The 20,760-nt window shown below is 41.7% G+C and overlaps 1 protein-coding gene across 1 annotated transcript; it reads left to right on the top strand.

Moving 5' to 3' along the window:
- Positions 1 to 2,331: 2,331 nt before the first annotated feature.
- Positions 2,332 to 2,820, top strand: LIF (LIF interleukin 6 family cytokine). The gene has a single exon (XM_032229372.1). It carries the CDS (start codon positions 2,332 to 2,334, stop codon positions 2,818 to 2,820), a length of 489 nt encoding a protein of 162 aa, XP_032085263.1.
- Positions 2,821 to 20,760: the final 17,940 nt, after the last annotated feature.

The following is a 20,760-nucleotide window of genomic DNA, read 5'->3' as shown; positions in this document are numbered from 1 at the left end:
TCGCAAAGCCATTAAAACCTGGCTTTTCCGGCAGGCTTGGGGCTGTTGACCCCTTGATTGAGGTCCAGCCCCCTCCTGATTGGGTGTTCCTGTTGTGTTCCTTTTTAACTTTGTTGTGTCCCATTGTTTTTAATAATTCTTTTTAATTTTTTTTTCATTTCTGTAAGCCGCCCGGAGTCCTCCGGGATTGAGCGGCATAGAAATTCAATAAATGAAATGAAATGAAATCCGAGATGCTTCTTCAGTTCTGACCGGATGGTGGGGAATGGAAGGATTTATACTCTTTGCAGACAGCTGGTCATTTGCATCCTTGCAGAAGGTCATTGAGGCCGCTTGGAGGTAGATAAACCTCTAGGTGACCTTAACGGCATGCTAAAAAGGTGTGGCACAACAAAACCGGGCTCGACTAAAGCATGCCCGATTAAACCGCGTCGCTGACGTCATCAACAGGGTGACAACAGCGAACGCGGAGAAAGAAGCTTTAGGGTTAGGTTTAGGGTTAGGTTAAGGGTTAGGTTTAGGTTTAGGTTTAGGTTTAGGGTTAAGGGTTAGGGTTAGGTTAAGGGTTAGGATTAGGTTTAGGGCTAGGGTTAGGTTAAGGGTTAGGATTAGGTTTAGGGTTAGGTTAAGGGTTAGATTTAGGGTTAGGTTTAGGATTAGGTTTAGAGGGGTTAGGTTTAGGTGTTAATTTTAGGTTTAGCGTTTACAGCGTGTTTCTGTCTCTGCGCTGTTGTCGCCCTGTGATGACGTCAGCTACGCGGTTTCGTCGAGCGCACTTTAGTCGAACGCGTTTTTGTGGTGGAACCCTAAAAAGGATGCAAATGACCAGCTGTCTGCAAGGAGTATCCATCCTTCCATTTCCCACCATCCGGTCAGAACTGAAGAAGCTTCTTGGATGAGAAGCGAAACATATTCAAAGAAAAAAAACAAGAAAGGCCCAGTTGCCTCCTGGAAAAAAGCGCCGTTGGGAGAACCGTGAGCTGGATGATGGAGAAACTCCATAGACCCAAAGTTGATGGAGTTAGCTAAATTGATTGGCTTTGATTAAAGAAAAGAACGCAAATAATTTTGTTTCTACGGTGGTACCTTGGTACCCATCATTTGTGTGGTACACAACCTACAAGATAGGACTCGTTTGGGTTGGCTGCCTTGTGACTAACTACAGTGTTCCTCATGGGTGGAAAGTGTTTGTTACTCGTTGTTTTTTGGTACTCATTGCGCCTCCCGGAGCCCATTAAGGATGAGTACCGCAGTATCACTGTACTTGGAAACCACTTCTGGACTTTGTGCTTGAGGTGGGGGGAAAAAATGAATGCTTGGTTTTGAGTTTCACTGATCAGATAGGTTAGTTGTTATAGAAATAGCTAGTAATTGTTATTTCCTGATGGTTACAACAATTACTCAGTGGAACAGAAGTTGCCTCCAGAAGTTGTGAATGCTCCAACACTGGACGTTTTTGAGAAGATGTTGGATAAGCATTTGTCTGGCCTGGTGTAGGGTTTCCTGCCTAAGCAGAGAGTTGGACTAGAAGACCACCAAGGTCCCTTCCAACTCTGTTATTCTATTCTATTCTAAATATGGCAAAAAGAAAGTCGTAAGGGGGGGGGGTGTTGGATTTCTCAATTAAGCAATTTTGGGCTCAATCTAAGTTGAGAGCTACCTCTAGTTTGTTCTAAGAGGAGACCTGATTGGAGATACCCAATTCTGAAAGGGCTGCCACAAGGAGAGGATGTGGAGTTACTCTCCGTAGTAACCAAGAATAGGACAAGAAGCAATGGGTGGAAACTAATCAAGGAGAGAAGCAACTTAGAACTGAGGAGGAATTTTCCTGACAGTTAGAACAATTAATCAGTGGAACAGAAGTTGCCTCCAGAAGTTGTGAATGCTCCAACACTGGAAGTTTTTAAGAAGATGTTGGATAACCATTTGTCTGAAGTGGTGTAGGGTTTCCTGCCTAAGCAGGGGGTTGGACTAGAAGACCTCCAAGGTCCCATCCAACTCTGTTATTCTATTCTATTATTATATAAAAGTAAAAAAGTTGAGGTTATATGTTATTACCTTATTCTACTGTACCAAAAGGAATCACTGCTTTTATTTTGGAGGTGGGTGGGTGAAAATGGCATGTGGATTTTGAATGTTTTCAACATGTTTCATTCTCCAAGCATGGATGCCAACGTGGGGGGAAGGATTGCCCAACCTCGGCCATTTTAAGACCACACTGACTGGGGAATTCTGGGAGTTGAAGTCCACAGCAGGTCTTAAGATGACTGTGATTGGACACTCCAGGCATCAAGGTTGTATTCCGAAAGGGAAGGTCTTTGGTCTTCTGAAATGAAAGTTTACGTCGCTAAGTTTGGTTCTCTTGTTTCTCTGGAGCAGCTCAGAACCCAAGGACACCCCTTCACCGAGAAGAAGAGGTTGGATGAGTTTTGTGAGCCTGACCAGGAGTTTCCTTCCTTCGTCGCCTCGCTCAGTGACAAGGAGAGGGTGGTCAACCTCTACAAGATCTTTGTCTATTTCAACGCTTCCTTGGACAACATCACCAAAGACCAAGAGAGCTTCGACAGCATTGATTCCAAAGAAGACTTGCTACGGAGGCTCAGAAATACCAACAACCACACGGCTGGCCTACTCTCCAACCTCACGTGCCTGCTCTGCTCCAAGTACAAAGTCAACCACGTGGATGTGACCTATGGCAATCATTCCAGCACCGACACCTTTGAGAAAAAGCAGAAAGGTTGCCAAATACTCCGGAAATACACAAAGGTCATCCGGCATGCAGCACAAGCTTTGGGACATTGTCGTCACAAGCAGACTTGATGCTGAACTGTCCACCCTGGTCCGATCCTCCTTCTCCTTCTCTTCCTCTTCTCCTCTTTCTCCTCCTCCTCCTCCTCCTCCTCCTTCTTCATCATCATCTTCTCCTTCTCCTCCTCCTTCTTCTTCTCCTTCTTCATCATCATCTTCTCCTTCTCCTTCTCCTCCTTCTCCTTCTTCATCATCTTCTCCTTCTTCTCCTTCTCCTTCATCATCATCTTCTTCTTCTCCTTCTTCTCATCCTTCTCCTCCTCCTTCTTCTTCTCCTTCACCTTCTCCTTCTCCTACTATTTCCTATCTCCTATCTCCTTCTCTTTCTTCTGGACCTCCTTCCCATCTCCTCTTTTCATACAGAGAAGAAGGAATCCCGCTGGAGACGGAGGACTTCTCCTGTAATTTCAACTTCTCAGCCACTAGCTTGTCTTGAAATTGTTTTTTCCACCCAGTTTAAGCGGTGGAAACACCAGAGTATTTATTTGCATCTCAGGGTTGTGTGACACACAAAAATCCGACCTCTCTGTCTGCTTTCCTATTTTATTTTATTCCTCTTAAAAGAGCCAGAGAGTCCAGCACCTTAACAAATACTTAAAGGACAATGAAAATCAAGGAGATGTACTTATATAGAGATGTACGTATATCTAAATATAAACGAAGGTTGGGATGAAAGGATGAGAATTAACATTTTTCTGCTAACCGCAGGAATAATTTTAATAGCCCTTTTCTGCAGGGCGAAAAACCTTCCCAAAGCCTCAGGCATTTTGGAAATTGGACTATTCCTTGTTTAGTTGATGTCTAGTTTAATTTAATAATAGTTTAATAATAGTTTATTGGATGTATTTTCATGATAATATCTAATGTTATTATTTTATTGTTCTGTATTAGAGATATTGTTGGTTGTGTCTGTACACCCACACACAACCCCACATAATAGTTTACTGCTGGCTAGTTTGAAAAGCTAGTCTTGTGGCTGCCAGAATCCATCCCTTAAAAAAAGATATTTTTTTTACAGTGTTGGGTGACACATTTTTGAATTGTTTGGGGTTCAAATGAGCATTTCCCCCAAAAATCAAAACGATTGTCACCAACATTCATTTGGAGAGCTGTCCTCTCCTCATGGGACCTTGTTCTCAAACCGTGACGTTTGTAACCCTCAGCTTCCCTTCCCTAAAGGTGCATTTTCAAGGGGACACTGGACTTCGTTTTCCCACAAAGACCTTTCGCTTCTCCTCCAAGAAGCTCCTTCTGTTCTGACTGAAGGGCTGGGAAACGGAAGATCCTCTGGTTGTTAGTACTCTCTCTGAGAGCCACTGAAGGTATTAGGAGGTTTTCCTGTGCCCTGAGTAGTGCAAAGGGGTGCGGAGCCTTCAAACCAGCGGTCCTCTCTGTCCAGAATGTGCTGAGAAGCAAGACGTCTTCAAGTCCAGTTGCCACTTGAAAAAGCATCTTTGGGACACAGCCGTGACCTGGATGATGGAGAATCTCCAGAAACACCCGGCTTCCTTCACTACTGGCCATGATAGCTGAGTCCAGCATACTTGGAAATTCAGAATTCCTATCTGGTCCAGGAGCTGAACGGTAGAAGCCGCTTTGGTTGCCAACCAACTAAGTGCCTTCTTAGATTTCTCTTTCCCAGCCGCACACACATATTTTATGATAAATAACAGTGCCGATCTACCTCACAGGACTGTTGTGGAAATGATCGAAAATGCTTTGAATGTTCTACTATTATTTATTATCTCTCTCTTTAAAAAAAAAAAAAAGCAATATTCCGAGACTTCTCTCCGGTTCGAAGAGGTTTTTTTTTTGTCTTTCAGTATTTTGCCTGCAAATTTTTATGTAAAGAATGTTGTTTTAAACTATGCCTAAGTGTGCACTAAAATTGAGAGAGAGAGAATGGGGGGGGAGGAGAGAGAAAGAGAGAGAGATAGAGATAGATAGATAGATAGATAGAGAGAGAGAGAGAGAGAGAGAGAGAGAGAGAGAGAGAGAGAGAGAGAGATGGAAAGAAAAGGTGCAATAATTCCAAATTTTGAGAGATAGAATAATCCCAGCTAACCCTAAGTCTAACCCCAGCCCCAGCACAAAAAGGGAAACTATAGAAAAATGTAAGCAGAGCAAAACTGTAATGGAAAAATGAATTTTTTTTTCCAAGCGAACTGGTGGATTCTGGACGAAATGAATGTGTTGATTCCATTCATGCAATTTCACCTTTAAATAGGTTAGCTGTGTACTTAAACAGCTTCTAATCTATAATTTGGATGCATTCACAAACCATGTTTGGCCTTTAGGACCAAATTCACCATTTTTTCTAGCTTTGCACAAGACTTGGGGCTGTCTGAAATTAAAACCCCGCTGCATGCTGGGCCACCAGAGAAAACCAAAACTAGCCAGGATATAAAATCCAATGGTGGTTTAGTATGTTGTATGAATGCAGCCCCCGGATTCGTAACTGACATGGTTAATCAGGTGGTGAGGACACAGTTTCCTGGGCTCCCTCGCTACTGAGAATTTAGTTTGCTTGAACTCCTCCTGTATCTTAGGATAACCCGAGATACAAATGACAAAAGAACTACTTTTAAAAACAAACAGATAAATAGATAAATAGTTTTTTTTTCAAAGGTGGTACCTTGGTTGGTTCTGCAATAACTACCCTGTTTCCCTGAAAATGAGACCTCCCCGGATAATAATTTCGGGGTTCGAAAGAAAATAAGACCCTGTTCTTATTTTCAGGGAAACGTGGATAGTCCTTTTGAAAACTTCACTTTTTAAAATTGTTTGGCATAGATTCCTGGTCCAACTCCTTCTCTCCAAATGGAGATGTTTTTCTTTTTTAAGGCTAGGAGGTTTACCCCTCTTTCTTCTCCACTTCTTCGACCTTCTCACTATCCGAGCCTCTTAGATGGATGGTTGAGAAGGCCAAAACTTTCTAACTTTGGAAAGAGCCAGCTGTAAAAACCTGGAGGAACCTTCGCCCCAATAATTATCCCATCGTTGGAGTTCTGGAGATGGCAGGGAGATGAGGAAGGTATATTAGGAAGGAATCAGGGTCAGATTCAATCTAAATGGGCTGAGATCTTCCACCGACTTCCTAAACTTAAAAGAAAAGACGATTGTGCCTTAGAATTTAAATGGAATGTATTTTGTCCGAAATTTGGGACTTACGTTTTTTGGGAGCTTCCGCACTAGAATATTCTTAGACTCTTGTTTGTTGTTCTTGATGATGTTAATAATAATAATAATAATAATTAATAATATTATTAATAATAATATATTTATTTTGGGCCAAGGCAAGAGGATTCTCACTTTTGACTGAAAGTGGTGCCAAGCAAAGATGTGTTTGGAGCCAGCTCTCATGTTTTATGTGACTGTGTGAAAAATTATGAATCCTTCAATGGCGTAAATCTTTTTATATTTTTATACGTTGGATTTTATATGCATTTTATAAAATAAATTGTATTTAATAAAAATAAAAGCCTCCTCAGATTCTTATTGTGATTTCTCTCAGTCTTAGCTACTTCTGGATGTCTGCGATAGTATTTAGATTTTCTTTTTCTCCTCTATATCAAGTTGAACTCCTCCAGATGTAAAGTTATTTGTTCAATGTTTCATAACTTCAAATAATTGCTACACGGACCCAGAAACCAAAATTGCCTATACATAGCAATAGCAATAGCAATAGCAATAGCAATAGCAATAGCAGTTAGACTTATATACCGCTTCATAGGGCTTTCAGCCCTCTCTAAGCGGTTTACAGAGTCAGCATATTGCCTCCAACAACAAACCGGGTCCTCATTTTACCCACCTCGGAAGGATGGAAGGCTGAGTCAACCCTGGGCCAGTGAGATTTGAACAGCCGAACTGCAGAACTGCAGTCAGCTGAAGTAGCCTGCAGTGCTGCATTTAACCACTGCACCACCTCGGCTCTATAATGATAAACTCAATTTATAATCTCAATTGGGACGGAATTTCTGTTGTTAAACCAGTGGGGTTGTTAATGGAGTCTCACACCTGATTTGGGGGACATGGTTGTTAAGTGAATTGCTTCAGTTGTAAAGTGAATCACGTTGTCATTAAGCAGATCTGGCTTCCCCTGTTGACTCTGCTTGATGGACGTTGGCTGGGAAAATCGCACATGGGAACCGTATGACCATGGGATGCTTCAGCCACCAGAAACACGTGAGGGTTGCCAAGCAGCTGAATTCTGACCATGGAACAATGGGATCCTGCATTGGTCATAAGTGGGAGGACTGGTCATCCGTCACATTTTTCAGCACCATCCTAACTTCAAATGGTCATTAAATGGATGGTTCAAAGTTGAGGACTACTTAACTTTCAGTGATAAATTGTTCAAAGAGAGACGTTTGACACAGGAGCCCTAAGCTGTAAAAAAACAGAAAAGCCAACACACTATTAGGGATAATTTTTATTTTTATTTATTTATTACTTCAAGCATGAATTAGATAAGAGATATAAACATAATCATAATTATGTGTACATGAAATGAATATTAAAATGCCCTTATATAAATGTGATCACATCTAACATTTGGTGAGCAGTTCTGAGTACCTTCCTTCCTTCCTTCCTTCCTTCCTTCTCTCTCAATTTAGTTGATAGATTGGTTGATTGAATCATTCCTTTCTTTCTTTCCTTTCTTCCTTCTTTCTTTCCTTCCTTACTTTCTTCTCTCTCTCAATTAACTTGATTGATTGAATGTTTCTTTCTTTCCTTCTTTTTCCTTCTTTCTTTCTCTTTCCTTCTGTCCTTCCTTCCTTCCTTCCTTCCTTCTCTCTCTCTCTCAATTCAGTTGATAGATTGGTTGATTGAATAATTCCTTCCTTTCTTTCTTTTCTTCCTTCCTTACTTTCTTCTCTCTCTCTCTCTCTCAATTAACTTCATTGATTGAATGTTTCTTTCTTTCTTTCCTTCTTTCTTTCTTTCCTTCCTTCTTTCCTTCTTTCTTTCCTTCTTTTTCCTTTTTCTTTCCTTCCTTCCTTCCTTCCTTCCTTCCCCCCTTTCAATTTAGTTGATTGATTGAATCTTTCTTTTTTCAATCCTTCCTTCTTTCCTTCTTTCTTTCCTTCCTTTCTTCTCTCTCAATTAACTTGATTGATTAAATGTTTCTTTCTTTCCTTCTTTCTTTCCTTCTTTTTCCTTCTTTCTTTTTCTTTCCTTCCTTCCGTCCTTCCTTCCTTCCCCCCTCTCAATTGAGTTTGATTGATTGATTGAATCTTTCTTTCCTTCTTTCCTTCCTTGATTTTTTTCTTTCTTGCAAAAGTATTAAGCAAGAATTGGAAGAGGCTCAACAGGATGTCAAAAAAGGCCCTTTCAGTTCATTATCTGGAAATCAGCAACTTCCCAGTTTCACACTGTACATAAACTCTAAACTTAGCCAACGATGTCACCGCCAAAACCGGCTTGTGAGAGGAAAGAAGCCAGAAAATCACATGCCCTCTGGAAGGAATCCCAGTTACAGGGATGCCTTCACACTCCCTATTCTGTTTTGAGATTCTCCAGGTCAACACGGATGCCTTGGTAGAATTTATGTAGCTATTCCAGAATGGGACAATTCACCATGGCCAACTCAACACAGCCATCTCAATGCAGCAATTCCCTGCAGGACAACGTCACAGAAACTCCACGCGGGAAATTGTTACCTGCCACAATATAATTCCCTTCCCCAATACCATGCCCCCACCCTCCCCGTTCTTATGGCAGCCGAAAGCAAGCAAGGAAAGTAGAGGCTGACATTCGGCCCTCCTTCAGAAAAGATATCATCCCTGGAGAAGAAGATAAAATAGACAGCAACAATAAAAAATTGTTATTGTGTATATAAAAATGCTTCCGGGCTACCAAATATTGAATTCGGCACACTTTACTTTCACTTCACTTCACTTTTTACTTTACTTTACTTTTTACTTCACTTCACTTTTCATTGTATTTACCAATTTTGTTGTATTTAAGTTAAAGCTCTACATGGCCTAGGACCTGGATATCTCCGTGACCGCCTCCTGCAACATACCTCCCAGCGTCCAATAAGATCGCACAAGGTGGGCCTTCTCCGGGTGCCGTCAACTAGACAATGTCGTTTGGCGGCTCCTCGGGGGAGAGCCTTCTCTGTAGCTGCTCCGGCCCTATGGAACGATCTACCCCCAGAGATCCGGACCCTCCCCACTCTCGCAGCCTTCAAAAAGTCTATTAAGACCTGGCTTTTCCGGCAGGCCTGGGGCTGTTGACCTCTTGAATGAGGTCCAGCCCCATTACGGTTGAGTGTGTGTTGTGTTTTAACCTGCTCTGTCTTCTACTTTTTAAACTTTTTAGTACTTCTTAAATTGTCTTTTATGTAAGTGGTATCCTGTGTGGACTTTGCTGTGGCAAGTTGTCCTGTGGCAAGTTGGCTATGCCGCCTTTTCTCATGGTGAGTTGGCTACAGAGAGTTGAGTAGGACATGGTGAGTTGCCTGCGGTCACAGTACAGTAGTATCTACACACAAGATACTACTGCACTGCAGTAGTGAGGTTACACTTGAAATATTATGTCCACTTCTGAAAGCCATGAAACCGAAAAAGGTTGTTTAGAGCCTAGAAGTTGAAGTCCATACATGTTAAAATATGCCTGCTGGGGAATTCTGGGAGCTGAAGTCCGTCCATCTTAAAACATGTTGCCTGGGGAATTCTGGGAGTTGAAGTTCACCCATCTTAAAACATGCCTGCTGGGGAATTCTGGGAGATGAAGTCTGTCCATCTTAAAATATGTTGCCTGGGGAATTCTGGGAGCTGAAGTTCACCCATCTTAAAACATGCCAGCTGGGGAATTCTGGGAGCTGAAGTCCACAAACCTTAAAGTTGCCAAGGTAGAGAAATTGTTGGTATTATTGGGGATACCAAAACAATTTGAAGACGTTTGACGTGGGAGATCCTTTGATAAATGACTTTATCTTTCTTCTTTGGTCTTTAACCGCCAGGGAAGAATTGAAAGAAGGCAATCCTTTTTGCCATTTTGGGAAATCTTATTAAAAGTAGGAACCACCTGGGGGAATATTTGCGGCAGTTCAAAGGAACGAATAGTTCAGTAGTGGAATTTGTGACCACACAAGCTATGATGATGATTGGTCCCTTACAGACCATTCAAAACAAAGCCAACTCAGTTCTAGGCTGCATCAACAGAGGGATAGAATCAAGATCACGTGAAGTGTTAATACCGCTTTATATGGCCTTGGTAAGGCCACACTTGGAATATCACATCCAGTTTTGGTCACCACGATGTAAAAAAGACGTGGAGACTCTAGAAAGAGTGCAGAGAAGAGCAACAAAGAGGATTAGGGGACTGGAGGCTAAAACATATGAAGAACGGTTGCAGGAACTGGGAATGTCTAGTTTAATGAAAAGAAGGACTAGGGGAGACAGGATAGCAGCCTTCCAATATCTCAGGGGTTGCCCCAAAGAAGAGGGAGTCAAGCTATTCTTCAAAGCACCCGAGGGCAAAACAAGAAGCAATGGGTGGAAACTAATCAAGGAGAGAAGCAACCTAGAACTGAGGAGAAATTTCCTTAGACAGTTAGAACAATTAGTCAATGGAACAACCTGCCTCCAGGAGCTATAAATGCTCCAACACCGGAAGTTTTTAAGAAGATGTTGGGTAACCATTTGTCTGAAGTGGTGTAGGGTTTCCTGCCTAGGTAGGGGGTTGGACTAGAAGACCTCCAAGGTCCCTTCCAACTCTGTTATTCTATTCTATCCTATCCTATCCTATCCTATCCTATTCTAAGACCCGTTCATAGAGAACAAACGTATCAAAGGCTATCAAATATATGAAGCAGCTAAGAAGAGAAGGATGACTGTGGCAGAGGTGGGTTCCTACCAGTTCGCACCAATTCGGTGCGTCAAATCTACTGAACCAGTTAGAAGAGGTTCCACCAGAAAGCAGGCCACACCTACAGAAGAGGTTCCAAAATTTTTTGAAACCCACCACTGACACACACACACACACACACACATACACACATACAGACAGACAGACTCACAAAGAGAGAGAAAGAGAAAGAGGAAAAAAAGGAAGAAAGAAAGAAATAAAAAAGAAAAAAAGAAAGAAAAAGTGAGAGAGCGATGAAAGAAAAAAAAGAAAAAGGGACAGAGAGACAAAAGGAAGGAGAGAGAGAGAGAGAGAGAGGGAGGGAGGGAGGGAGGGAGGGAGGGAGGGAGAAAGAAAGAAAGAAAGAAAGAAAGAAAACACATGGCTGGCAAGCCACTCCCATCCGGTCACATGGCCGGCAAGCCACTCCCACAAAGGAGGCCACACCCACAGAGTAGGTTCGAAAAATTTTTGAAACCCACCACTGAGACACAAACGCACACACACACACAGACAGACAGACAGACAGACTCACAAAGAGAGAGAAAGAGAAAGAGAGAAAAAGGAAGAAAGAAAGAAAGAAAGAAAGAAAGAAAGAAAGAAAGAAAGAAAGAAAGAAAGAAAGAAAGAAAGAAAGAAAGAAAAAAAGAAAGAAAAAGGGAGAGAGAGATGAAAGAAAAAAAGGAAAAAGGGACAGAGAGACAAAAGGAAGGAGAGAGAGAGAGAGAGAGAGAAGGAGAAAGAAAGAAAGAAAGAAAGAAAGAAAGAAAGAAAGAAAGAAAGAAAGAAAGAAAGAAAGAAAGAAAGAAAGAAAGAAAACACATGGCTGGCAAGCCACTCCCATCCGGTCACATGGCCGGCAAGCCACTCCCACAAAGGAGGCCACACCCACAGAGTAGGTTCGAAAAAAATTTGAAACCCACCACTGGACTGTGGAGACCCATAGCCTGCTGATTGGGGCACAGAGATGGGTCATTTCTCACAGGGCTTCCACAAGTGTTTGGATCTCCACTATGGGAAACCAGATGCTGTGTGTGATAAATGCCTTTGGCCTTGATCCAGCTGGATTCTCCGTGCTCTTATCATCTCCCGGAAAGTTCCTTCCCATTGGCTAGGTTCATATACCAGGCCAAACTCACTGACTGAACTAATCCACTTCCTATTAGCAACAAGACAGATAGGGGGACTCACGTGAGTTCACTCCTGGGAACGGGGTGTCTGTGCAGTTTCCCTGAGAACCATATGGAACAAGACTGACCTTTCTTGCTTCTCGAATGCCTTGGGACATCTTCTCGTGTCCTACAGCCCTGGGATTGCCTTGTGGTCTTCCTTCCAAGGATGAACCAGACCCTTTTAAGATTATCCATGGTTTGCAGGGGACTCACAGTCACTTGAACTGCGGGGAATTCTCCCAGTTTTGCTGGAGGGGTGTTTTTCCAACTTGGTAACTTTTAAGATATGTGGACTTCTGGTGTCTTAAAGCATACTGGCTGGGGGATTCTGGGAGTTGAAGTCCACCTGTCTTAAAGCATGCTGGCTGGGGGATTCTGGGACTTGAAGTCCACTTGTCTTAAAGCATGCTGGCTGGGGGATTCTGGGAGTTGAAGCCCACCTGTCTTAAAGCACGCTGGCTGGAGGATTCTGGGAGTTGAAGTCCATCTGTCTTAAAGCATGCTGGCTGGGGGATTCTGGGAGTTGAAGCCCACCTGTCTTAAAGCATGCTGGCTGGAGGATTCTGGGACTTGAAGTCCACCTGTCTTAAAGCATGCTGGCTGGGGGATTCTGGGAGTTGAAGCCCACCTGTCTTAAAGCATGCTGGCTGGAGGATTCTGGGACTTGAAGTCCACCTGTCTTAAAGCATGCTGGCTGGGGGATTCTGGGAGTTGAAGCCCACCTGTCTTAAAGCACGCTGGCTGGGGGATTCTGGGACTTTAAGTCCACTTGTCTTAAAGCATGCTGGCTGGGGGATTCTGGGACTTGAAGTCCACTTATCTTAAAGCATGCTGGCTGGAGGATTCTGGGAGTTGAAGTCTATACAACTTAAAATTTCCAAGTTTGAAAAACACTGAGCTATTTTCTAGGGAATTCCACGCACATATTCATGTAGTTTACTTGGCCATTTTCTGCAACGGATCTTTGATCCATTGTTGTGGCCCCTTTCCTGATGTTTTTCGACTGCACTCCGTCAATTCCCCTGCATCCGGGAAAGCCCTTCTATTTCTATCTCCTTTTTCTCCCCAAAATTAGCTTAATGAGGAGTTGTACACTGGGAAAACAAAGATGGTAATAGGAGCTGAATTGCAGATGGGATTTATAGTAACCTGCCTAAGCAGTCAACTGAGGGGGAAGTGATCTCTGTTTGAGGTCATCAAACTTTCAAACGGATATCTATACATTCTGTTTTCTTGCTTATGATTTCCTGTTTTCAGCCTTTAACAGGAAATTGGTGGCAGTGCAGTGCAAGGATGCTTCTTCCAGGAAAAAGGCAGTTGGGACTTTCAACATAATCTTACACTTGGTGGATCTAGAAACTACCAATCGCTAGAATCCTGGTAGTTTTATTGTGGTAGTATTCTAGTCCGCTCTTTTTATTTTGCATCTGTAAGAAATGGAATCAACTGACATTTATTGGTCTCTTAACACGTAGAGAACTCGGAGGCATCATCTATCTATCTATCTATCTATCTATCTATCTATCTATCTATCTATCTATCATCTATCTATCTATCTATCTATCTATCTATCTACCTACCTACCTACCTACCTACCTACCTATCTATCTATCATCTATCTATCTATCATCTATCTATCTATCTATCTATCTACCTACCTACCTACCTACCTACCTACCTACCTACCTACCTACCTACCTATCTATCAATCTATCAATCAATCTATCTATCTATCTATCTATCTATCTATCTATCTACCTACCTACCTACCTATCAATCTATCTATCTATCTATCTATCTATCTATCTATCTATCTATCTATCTATCTATCTATCTATCTATCTATCTACCTACCTACCTACCTACCTACCTACCTACCTACCTACCTACCTACCTACCAATCTATCAATCTATCTATCTATCTATCTATCTATCTATCTATCTATCTATCTACCTACCTACCTACCTACCTACCTACCTACCAATCTATCAATCTATCTATCTATCTATCTATCTATCTATCTATCTATCTATCTATCTACCTACCTACCTACCTACCTACCTACCTACCAATCTATCTATCTATCTATCTATCTATCTATCTATCTATCTATCTATCTATCTATCTATCTATCTATCTACCTACCTACCTACCAATCTATCTATCTATCTATCTATCTATCTATCTATCTATCTATCTATCTATCTATCTATCTATCTATCTATCTATCTACCTACCTACCTACCAATCTACCTATCTATCTATCTATCTATCTATCTATCTATCTATCTATCTATCAATCAATCTATCTATCTATCTATCAATCTATCTATCTATCTATCTATCTATCTATCTATCAATCTATCTATCTATCTATCTATCAATCTATCTATCTATCTATCTATCAATCTATCAATCTATCTATCTATCTATCTATCAATCTATCTATCTATCTATCTATCAATCTATCTATCTATCTATCTATCTATCAATCTATCAATCTATCAATCTATCTATCTATCTATCTATCTATCAATCTATCTATCTATCTATCTATCTATCTATCTATCTATCTATCTATCTATCTACCTACCTACCTATCTATCAATCTATCAATCTATCTATCTATCTATCTACCTACCTACCTACCTACCTACCAATCTATCAATCTATCAATCTATCTATCTATCTATCTATCTATCTATCTATCTATCTATCTATCTATCTATCTATCTATCTATCTACCTACCTACCTACCTACCTATCTATCAATCTATCAATCTATCTATCTATCTATCTATCTATCTATCTATCTATCTATCTATCTATCTATCTACCTACCTACCTACCTACCTATCTATCAATCTATCAATCTATCTATCTATCTATCTATCTACCTACCTACCTACCTACCTACCTACCTACCTACCTACCTACCTACCTACCTACCTACCTACCTACCTATCTATCTATCTATCTATCTATCTATCTATCTATCTACCTACCTACCTACCTATCAATCTATCTATCTATCTATCTATCTATCTATCTATCTATCTATCTATCTATCTATCTACCTACCTACCTACCTACCTACCTACCAATCTATCTATCTATCTATCTATCTATCTATCTATCTATCTATCTATCTATCTATCTATCTATCTACCTACCTACCAATCTACCAATCTATCTATCTATCATCTATCTATCTATCTATCTATCTATCTATCTATCTATCTATCTATCATCTATCTATCTATCATCTATCTATCTATCTATCTATCTATCTATCTATCTATCTATCTACCTACCTACCTACCTATCTATCAATCTATCAATCTATCTATCTATCTATCTATCTATCTATCTATCTATCTATCTATCTATCTATCTATCTATCTACCTACCTACCAATCTATCTATCTATCTATCTATCTATCTATCTATCTATCTATCTATCTATCTATCTATCTATCTATCTACCTACCTACCTACCTACCTACCTACCTACCTACCAATCTATCAATCTATCTATCTATCTATCTATCTATCTATCTATCTATCTATCTATCTATCTATCTATCTATCTATCTATCTATCTATCTACCTACCTATCAATCTATCTATCTATCTATCTATCTATCTATCTATCTATCTATCTATCTATCTATCTATCTATCTATCTACCTACCTACCTACCTACCTACCAATCTATCAATCTATCTATCTATCTATCTATCTATCTATCTATCAATCTATCTATCTATCTATCTATCTATCTATCAATCTATCTATCTATCTATCTATCAATCTATCTATCTATCTATCTATCTATCTATCTATCTACCTACCTACCTACCTACCTACCTACCTACCTACCTACCTACCTACCTACCTATCTATCTATCTACCTACCTACCTACCTACCTACCTACCTACCTATCTATCTATCTAACAATGAGTGTACATTGCCTAATATCTTTTAAAAACACATTAATCTCCCTTCATTTGTTCTTTGACAGCTAAATCTGCTTTCCCGCAGACTTCAAAACTGCATCTTTCTCCAATGTAAGCTGCCATCTTTTGCATGTAACTTTGTCTGCTGTACTTTTATTTTTATTTTTTTCAGCTGTATTGTTTTCTAGAGTTTTTATTGGGGGGGGGGGGGGAACCGAGGTTAGATTTTGTCTCATATTAGCACTGGTGCTGCTGCAAAGTTTGTTGCAGCTTGCAGGGGTGGGGGAAACTACTTGCAGGGGAAGTTTGTGGCGGCAGTTATGCTTGAAAGGGCTACAATAAACAAGAAGTTTTCTTCCCCATATTTTTAGTTTGGTTGAATCAATTTGTTTAGTACAGACACAAGCTACCGATTCTTCTGTTTTTTGCAATAGGATAGAACAAATCTATCTCTTGTCTTGCTTAATCTTGGGATCACCACGACACCAGAAAGATATTGAGACTCTAGAAAGGGTGCAGAGAAGAGCAACAAAGAGGATTAGGGGACTGGAGGCTAAAACATCTGAAGAACGGTTGCAGGAATTGGGTATGTCTAGTTTAATGAAAAGAAAGACTAGGGGAGACAGGATAGCAGCCTTCCAATATCTCAGGGGTTGCCACAAAGGAGAGGGAGTCAATCTATTCTCCAAAGCACCTGAGGGTAGAAGAAGCAATGGATGGAAACTCATCAAGGAGAGATTCAACCTAGAAATAAGGAGAAATTTTCTAATAGTGAAAACAATTAATCAATGGAACAGAAGTTTTCTCCAGAAGTTGTGGCTGCGCCATCACTGGAGGTCTGTAGGGATTCTCAGTCAACCTGGTTGTCCTAAAGGAGCTTTTTTTTTCAGGACGCAACTGGACTTCGTTGCTTTTTCTTTTGAAGACGAATTGCTTCTCATCCAAGAAGCTTCTCCAGCTCGGACAGGATAGTGGGGGGATGGAAAGATATATAGATTTACAGTGGTAGAGACTAACTCGGTTCAGCACCTAATAACGGCAGCAAGACTGTTGGTGGCGCAATACTGGAAGAAGGAAGATTTGCCTACAACTCAAGAATGGACATTGAAAGTCACAAACTTAGCCGAGATGGCTAAAATATCGGCATATCTTAAAGATCGCTCAAATGAGAGATATAACCGAGACTGGAAAAAATGGATTGAGTATATACAAAACAAATACGGGACTAAGAAATTCCAGATAGCCTATGCTTAAGATTAGGAATAATCTAAACTGTTCAAAGTTAGTGCAACAGGAAGAAGCTGAGTTCAATGTAGAGATGTTATTAACTTCTTTTTTTATTTCTTTTGTCTTAATATATTTTAGACTGTGTTTGTAAAAAATCTATACCGTGTACGGGCTCTGGGAAGTCGGGGGGGGGGAAGGGAGGTGGGGTGTTAGGGGGGAGGGGGATATATAGTATATGTTAGATTTCAATGCAATGCGATCTCACATGTATACTGTTTCTCTTTAATTTCACTGTAAAAATAGGACAAGCTGAATACATTGACATATAGTAGAAACACACCAAGGGGAGGAGGAGTGGGATAGAAGGAAGAGGGGGAGAGAGGGCGGGAAAGAGGATGGGAGGGAGGGTGAGAAGGGAGGGAGGGAGTGGATCGGGAGAGAGAAGTGGTAGAGCGGGAGGGGAAGTAGGGTAGAGGGGAATGATGGAGGGAAGATGGAAAGTTGGAGGGGGGGGGCGAAAGAAAGAGGTGTATGGAGGGTCGAAGAGGTATAGTGGGTTTCTATTTTGGGGGGTATTGTTGACAAGAGGAATTGCTGTGTTTATTGTTTAATGTTGTATGGCCCCGGTTATGCACAGTATATATGTGACTGTATGAAAATGAAATATGGAAAATAAAAAACACATTTTACACAGAAAAAAAAGACTTATATTCCTTGCAGACAGCTGGTCATTTTTTTTTTAGCTATACAATTTGGCATGAAGACCCTTGGAACGGTGTGGGAGTAGGAATGGATTTCCAGAGGGGAAAAAATGGCAGACTACAGGAACCATTTGCACCACTCGGGTGACCCTGAGGACACAGACAAACCTCCAAGTGTTTAGTTAGTTTAGTTTAGTTTTATTGAACTTGTATGCCGCCCTATTCCCCGAGGGGACTCAGGACGGCTAACAAACTAAATAGGGGAAAGGGGAAATACAAAAAACGAAAAGACAGACAAATACAAACAGATTAAGAACTCATCAACAGCTGCAACAAATTCGAGTGGGGCTGGGAACTCATCAGCCCCAGGCCTGCCGGAACAGCCAGGTTTTAACGGCTTTGCGGAAAGCCTGAAGGGTGGTGAGGGTCCGAATCTCCACGGGGAGATCGTTCCAGTGGGCCGGAGCAGCCACAGAGAAGGCCCTCCCCCAGGGGGGTCGACAAACGACACTGGCTAGTTGATGGAATCTGGAGGAGGCCTAATCTGTGGGATCTAATCGGTCGTGAGGAGGTAGTTGGCAGAAGGCGGTCTCTCAAGTACCCAGGTCCGATACCATGTAGGGCTTTAAAAGTAATGACTAGCACCTTGAAGCGCATCCAGAGTCCAATAGGCAGCCAGTGCAGCTCGCGGAGGATAGGTGTAACGTGGGTGTACCGAGGTGCACCCACAATCGCTTGCGCGGCTGCATTCTGGACAAGCTGCAGTCTCCGAATGCTCTTCAAGGGCTGCCCCATGTACAGCGCATTACAGTAGTCCAGTCTTGAGGTCACAAGGGCATGAGTGACTGTTCTGAGTGCCTCCCGGTTCAGGTAGGGACGCAATTGGTGCACCAGGCGAACCTGGGCAAATGTCCCCCTGGTCACAGCTGACAAATGATGCTCTAAAGTCAGCTGTGGATCCAGGAGGATTCCCAAATTGCGAACCCTGTCTGAGGGGCGTATAATTTCACCTCCCAGCCTGAGAGTTGGAGAACAAGGCCAATTATTGGGAGGGAAAAACAGCAGCCACTCGGTCTTGTCGGGATTGAGTGCAAGCTTGATGTCAGCTTCTGCTTTGCTGTTGCTTCAGCTGCCATGAAACGGGGAGGGGGGGCATGGTATTTGGGTGGGGTTACTCAATGTGCTGGAGGAATGTTCTGGAGTTCACTGGATGGTCAGACTACGCATGCGTGGGTGTTTCCCGCCTGGACTAACGGCACCGACATTCCATCTTCGTGATGCCTTTTGAAGTTATCTCACACCTGACACTTGAAGGACTTATGATTGGCCTAGGCCTATGATGCCAGGGGGTGTGGAATGGGCTATTCTATATATCAACTGCTTTCGCGCCTAATTAATCAGACTTCGCTATGCAACCGCTCTCTAACCATTTTTAATTAGTAAAAGTACATTTGATTTTCCACATATGGAGTCTCATGGTCTTTCTTTCCTAATTATTAAATGGAGAGGTGCTGACACTTGTTCACACCCATCCAGACCCTAAGTGCTTCAATGACCCTCTAAAACGATGCAAATGACCAGCTGTCTGCAAGGAGTATAAAACCTCCAAGTGGCCTCAATGACCCTCCAAAAGGATGCAAATGACCAGCTCTCTGCAAGAGTATAAAACCTCCAGGTGGCCTCAATGACCCTCTAAATGGACGCAAATGACCAGCTGTCTGCAAGGAGTATCAATCCTTCCATGCCCCAACATCCATTCAGAGCTGAAGAAGCTTCTTGGATGAGAAGCGAAATGTCTTCAAAAGAAAAGAGAAGGAAGTCCAGTTTCCTCCTGAAAAAAACATCTTTGGGACGTCCATCCCTGGAGGTTTTCTAGAAAAGATTGGGCAGACATTTTTATGGGGTAATATAAGGATTCCTGCCTTGGGCAAAGGGTTGGATTAGAGCATCTCTAATGTCCCTTTCAGCCCTAGGAGCCGAGGTGGCGCAGTGGTTAAATGCAGCACTGCAGGCTACTTCAGCTGACTGCAGTTCAGCAGTTCGGCTGTTCAAATTCCACTAGGCTCAAGGTTGACTCAGCCTTCCATCCTTCCGAGGTGGGTAAAATGAGGACCCAGATTGTTGTTGGGGGCAATAGGCTGACTCTGTAAACTGCTTATAGAGGGCTGAAAGCCCTATGAAGCGGTATATAAGTCTAACTATTGCTATTGATTCTATTATTCTAAATTCAGTATGGGTTGAAGTGTGGGTAGGAACCAGGGAGTTAACTTGGCTTCAAATTCTTCAACCCACATCTCCAGTCCCAAACTCTCTTGCACTTTTTCCTTGAAGGTCACCCTATAATGCAGTGATACCTGAGTCTCAAATATAGATCTGCATATCTTAAAAAGATGTCTTTGTTCTAAAAAAAAAACATCGGTGGTTGGGTGGTGTTTTGTTTTGATGAGCAGGGTTTGAAAGAATGCTTGGCAGGGTTTTTTAAGCTATTTTTTTAAATCTTTGATTTAAAAAAAAAAACTTCCCACAACCACGAAAGGGAGCGGCTGGCCATATCTTTAAAAAAACAAAAACAAATGAAGAAATATTTCAGGAGAAATCGAATTACGCTTGCGGAACTGAGTTTGAGATAAGCACCTTAATGAGGTTTTTTTTTTTTAACTCAACAATAAAAATAAAATTCGTAAACACAACCGCCTTAGCTACGGATGATTAAAGAAAGAAATAGAGGGAGTTGCAGCAAAAGCATCAGAAATGTTAGGGCTCAGCTAAGCCACGTACTGATTCTGAGGGGATTTGCAGATGTTTAAACAGTGCGTTCTTTGGGGGTAATTATTTTTTGGGTATGTGTGTGTGATAAACGTAAGGTCAGAACCTTGGGCATTTTAAGAGGTGTGGACTTCAATTCCCAGAATTCATGGCTTGCTGAGGAATTCTGGGAGTTGATATCCGCCGATCTTAAAACAGGGTAGCTATGGAATTCTGGGCATTGGGATCCACGCGTCTTAAAGCATTTTGGATGAGAATTCTGGGAGCT

The sequence above is a fragment of the Thamnophis elegans genome, chromosome 13, assembly GCF_009769535.1.
Source record: "Thamnophis elegans isolate rThaEle1 chromosome 13, rThaEle1.pri, whole genome shotgun sequence".
NCBI lineage: Eukaryota > Metazoa > Chordata > Lepidosauria > Squamata > Colubridae > Thamnophis > Thamnophis elegans.
The sequence above is the reverse complement of the archived record's forward strand: the minus strand, read 5'-3'. Positions and strand labels throughout refer to the sequence as shown.

Coding starts and splice junctions, on each gene's coding strand:
- LIF (XM_032229372.1), top strand. CDS start 2,332: ATGAAAGTTTACGTCGCTAAGTTTGGTTCTCTTGTTTCTCTGGAGCAG.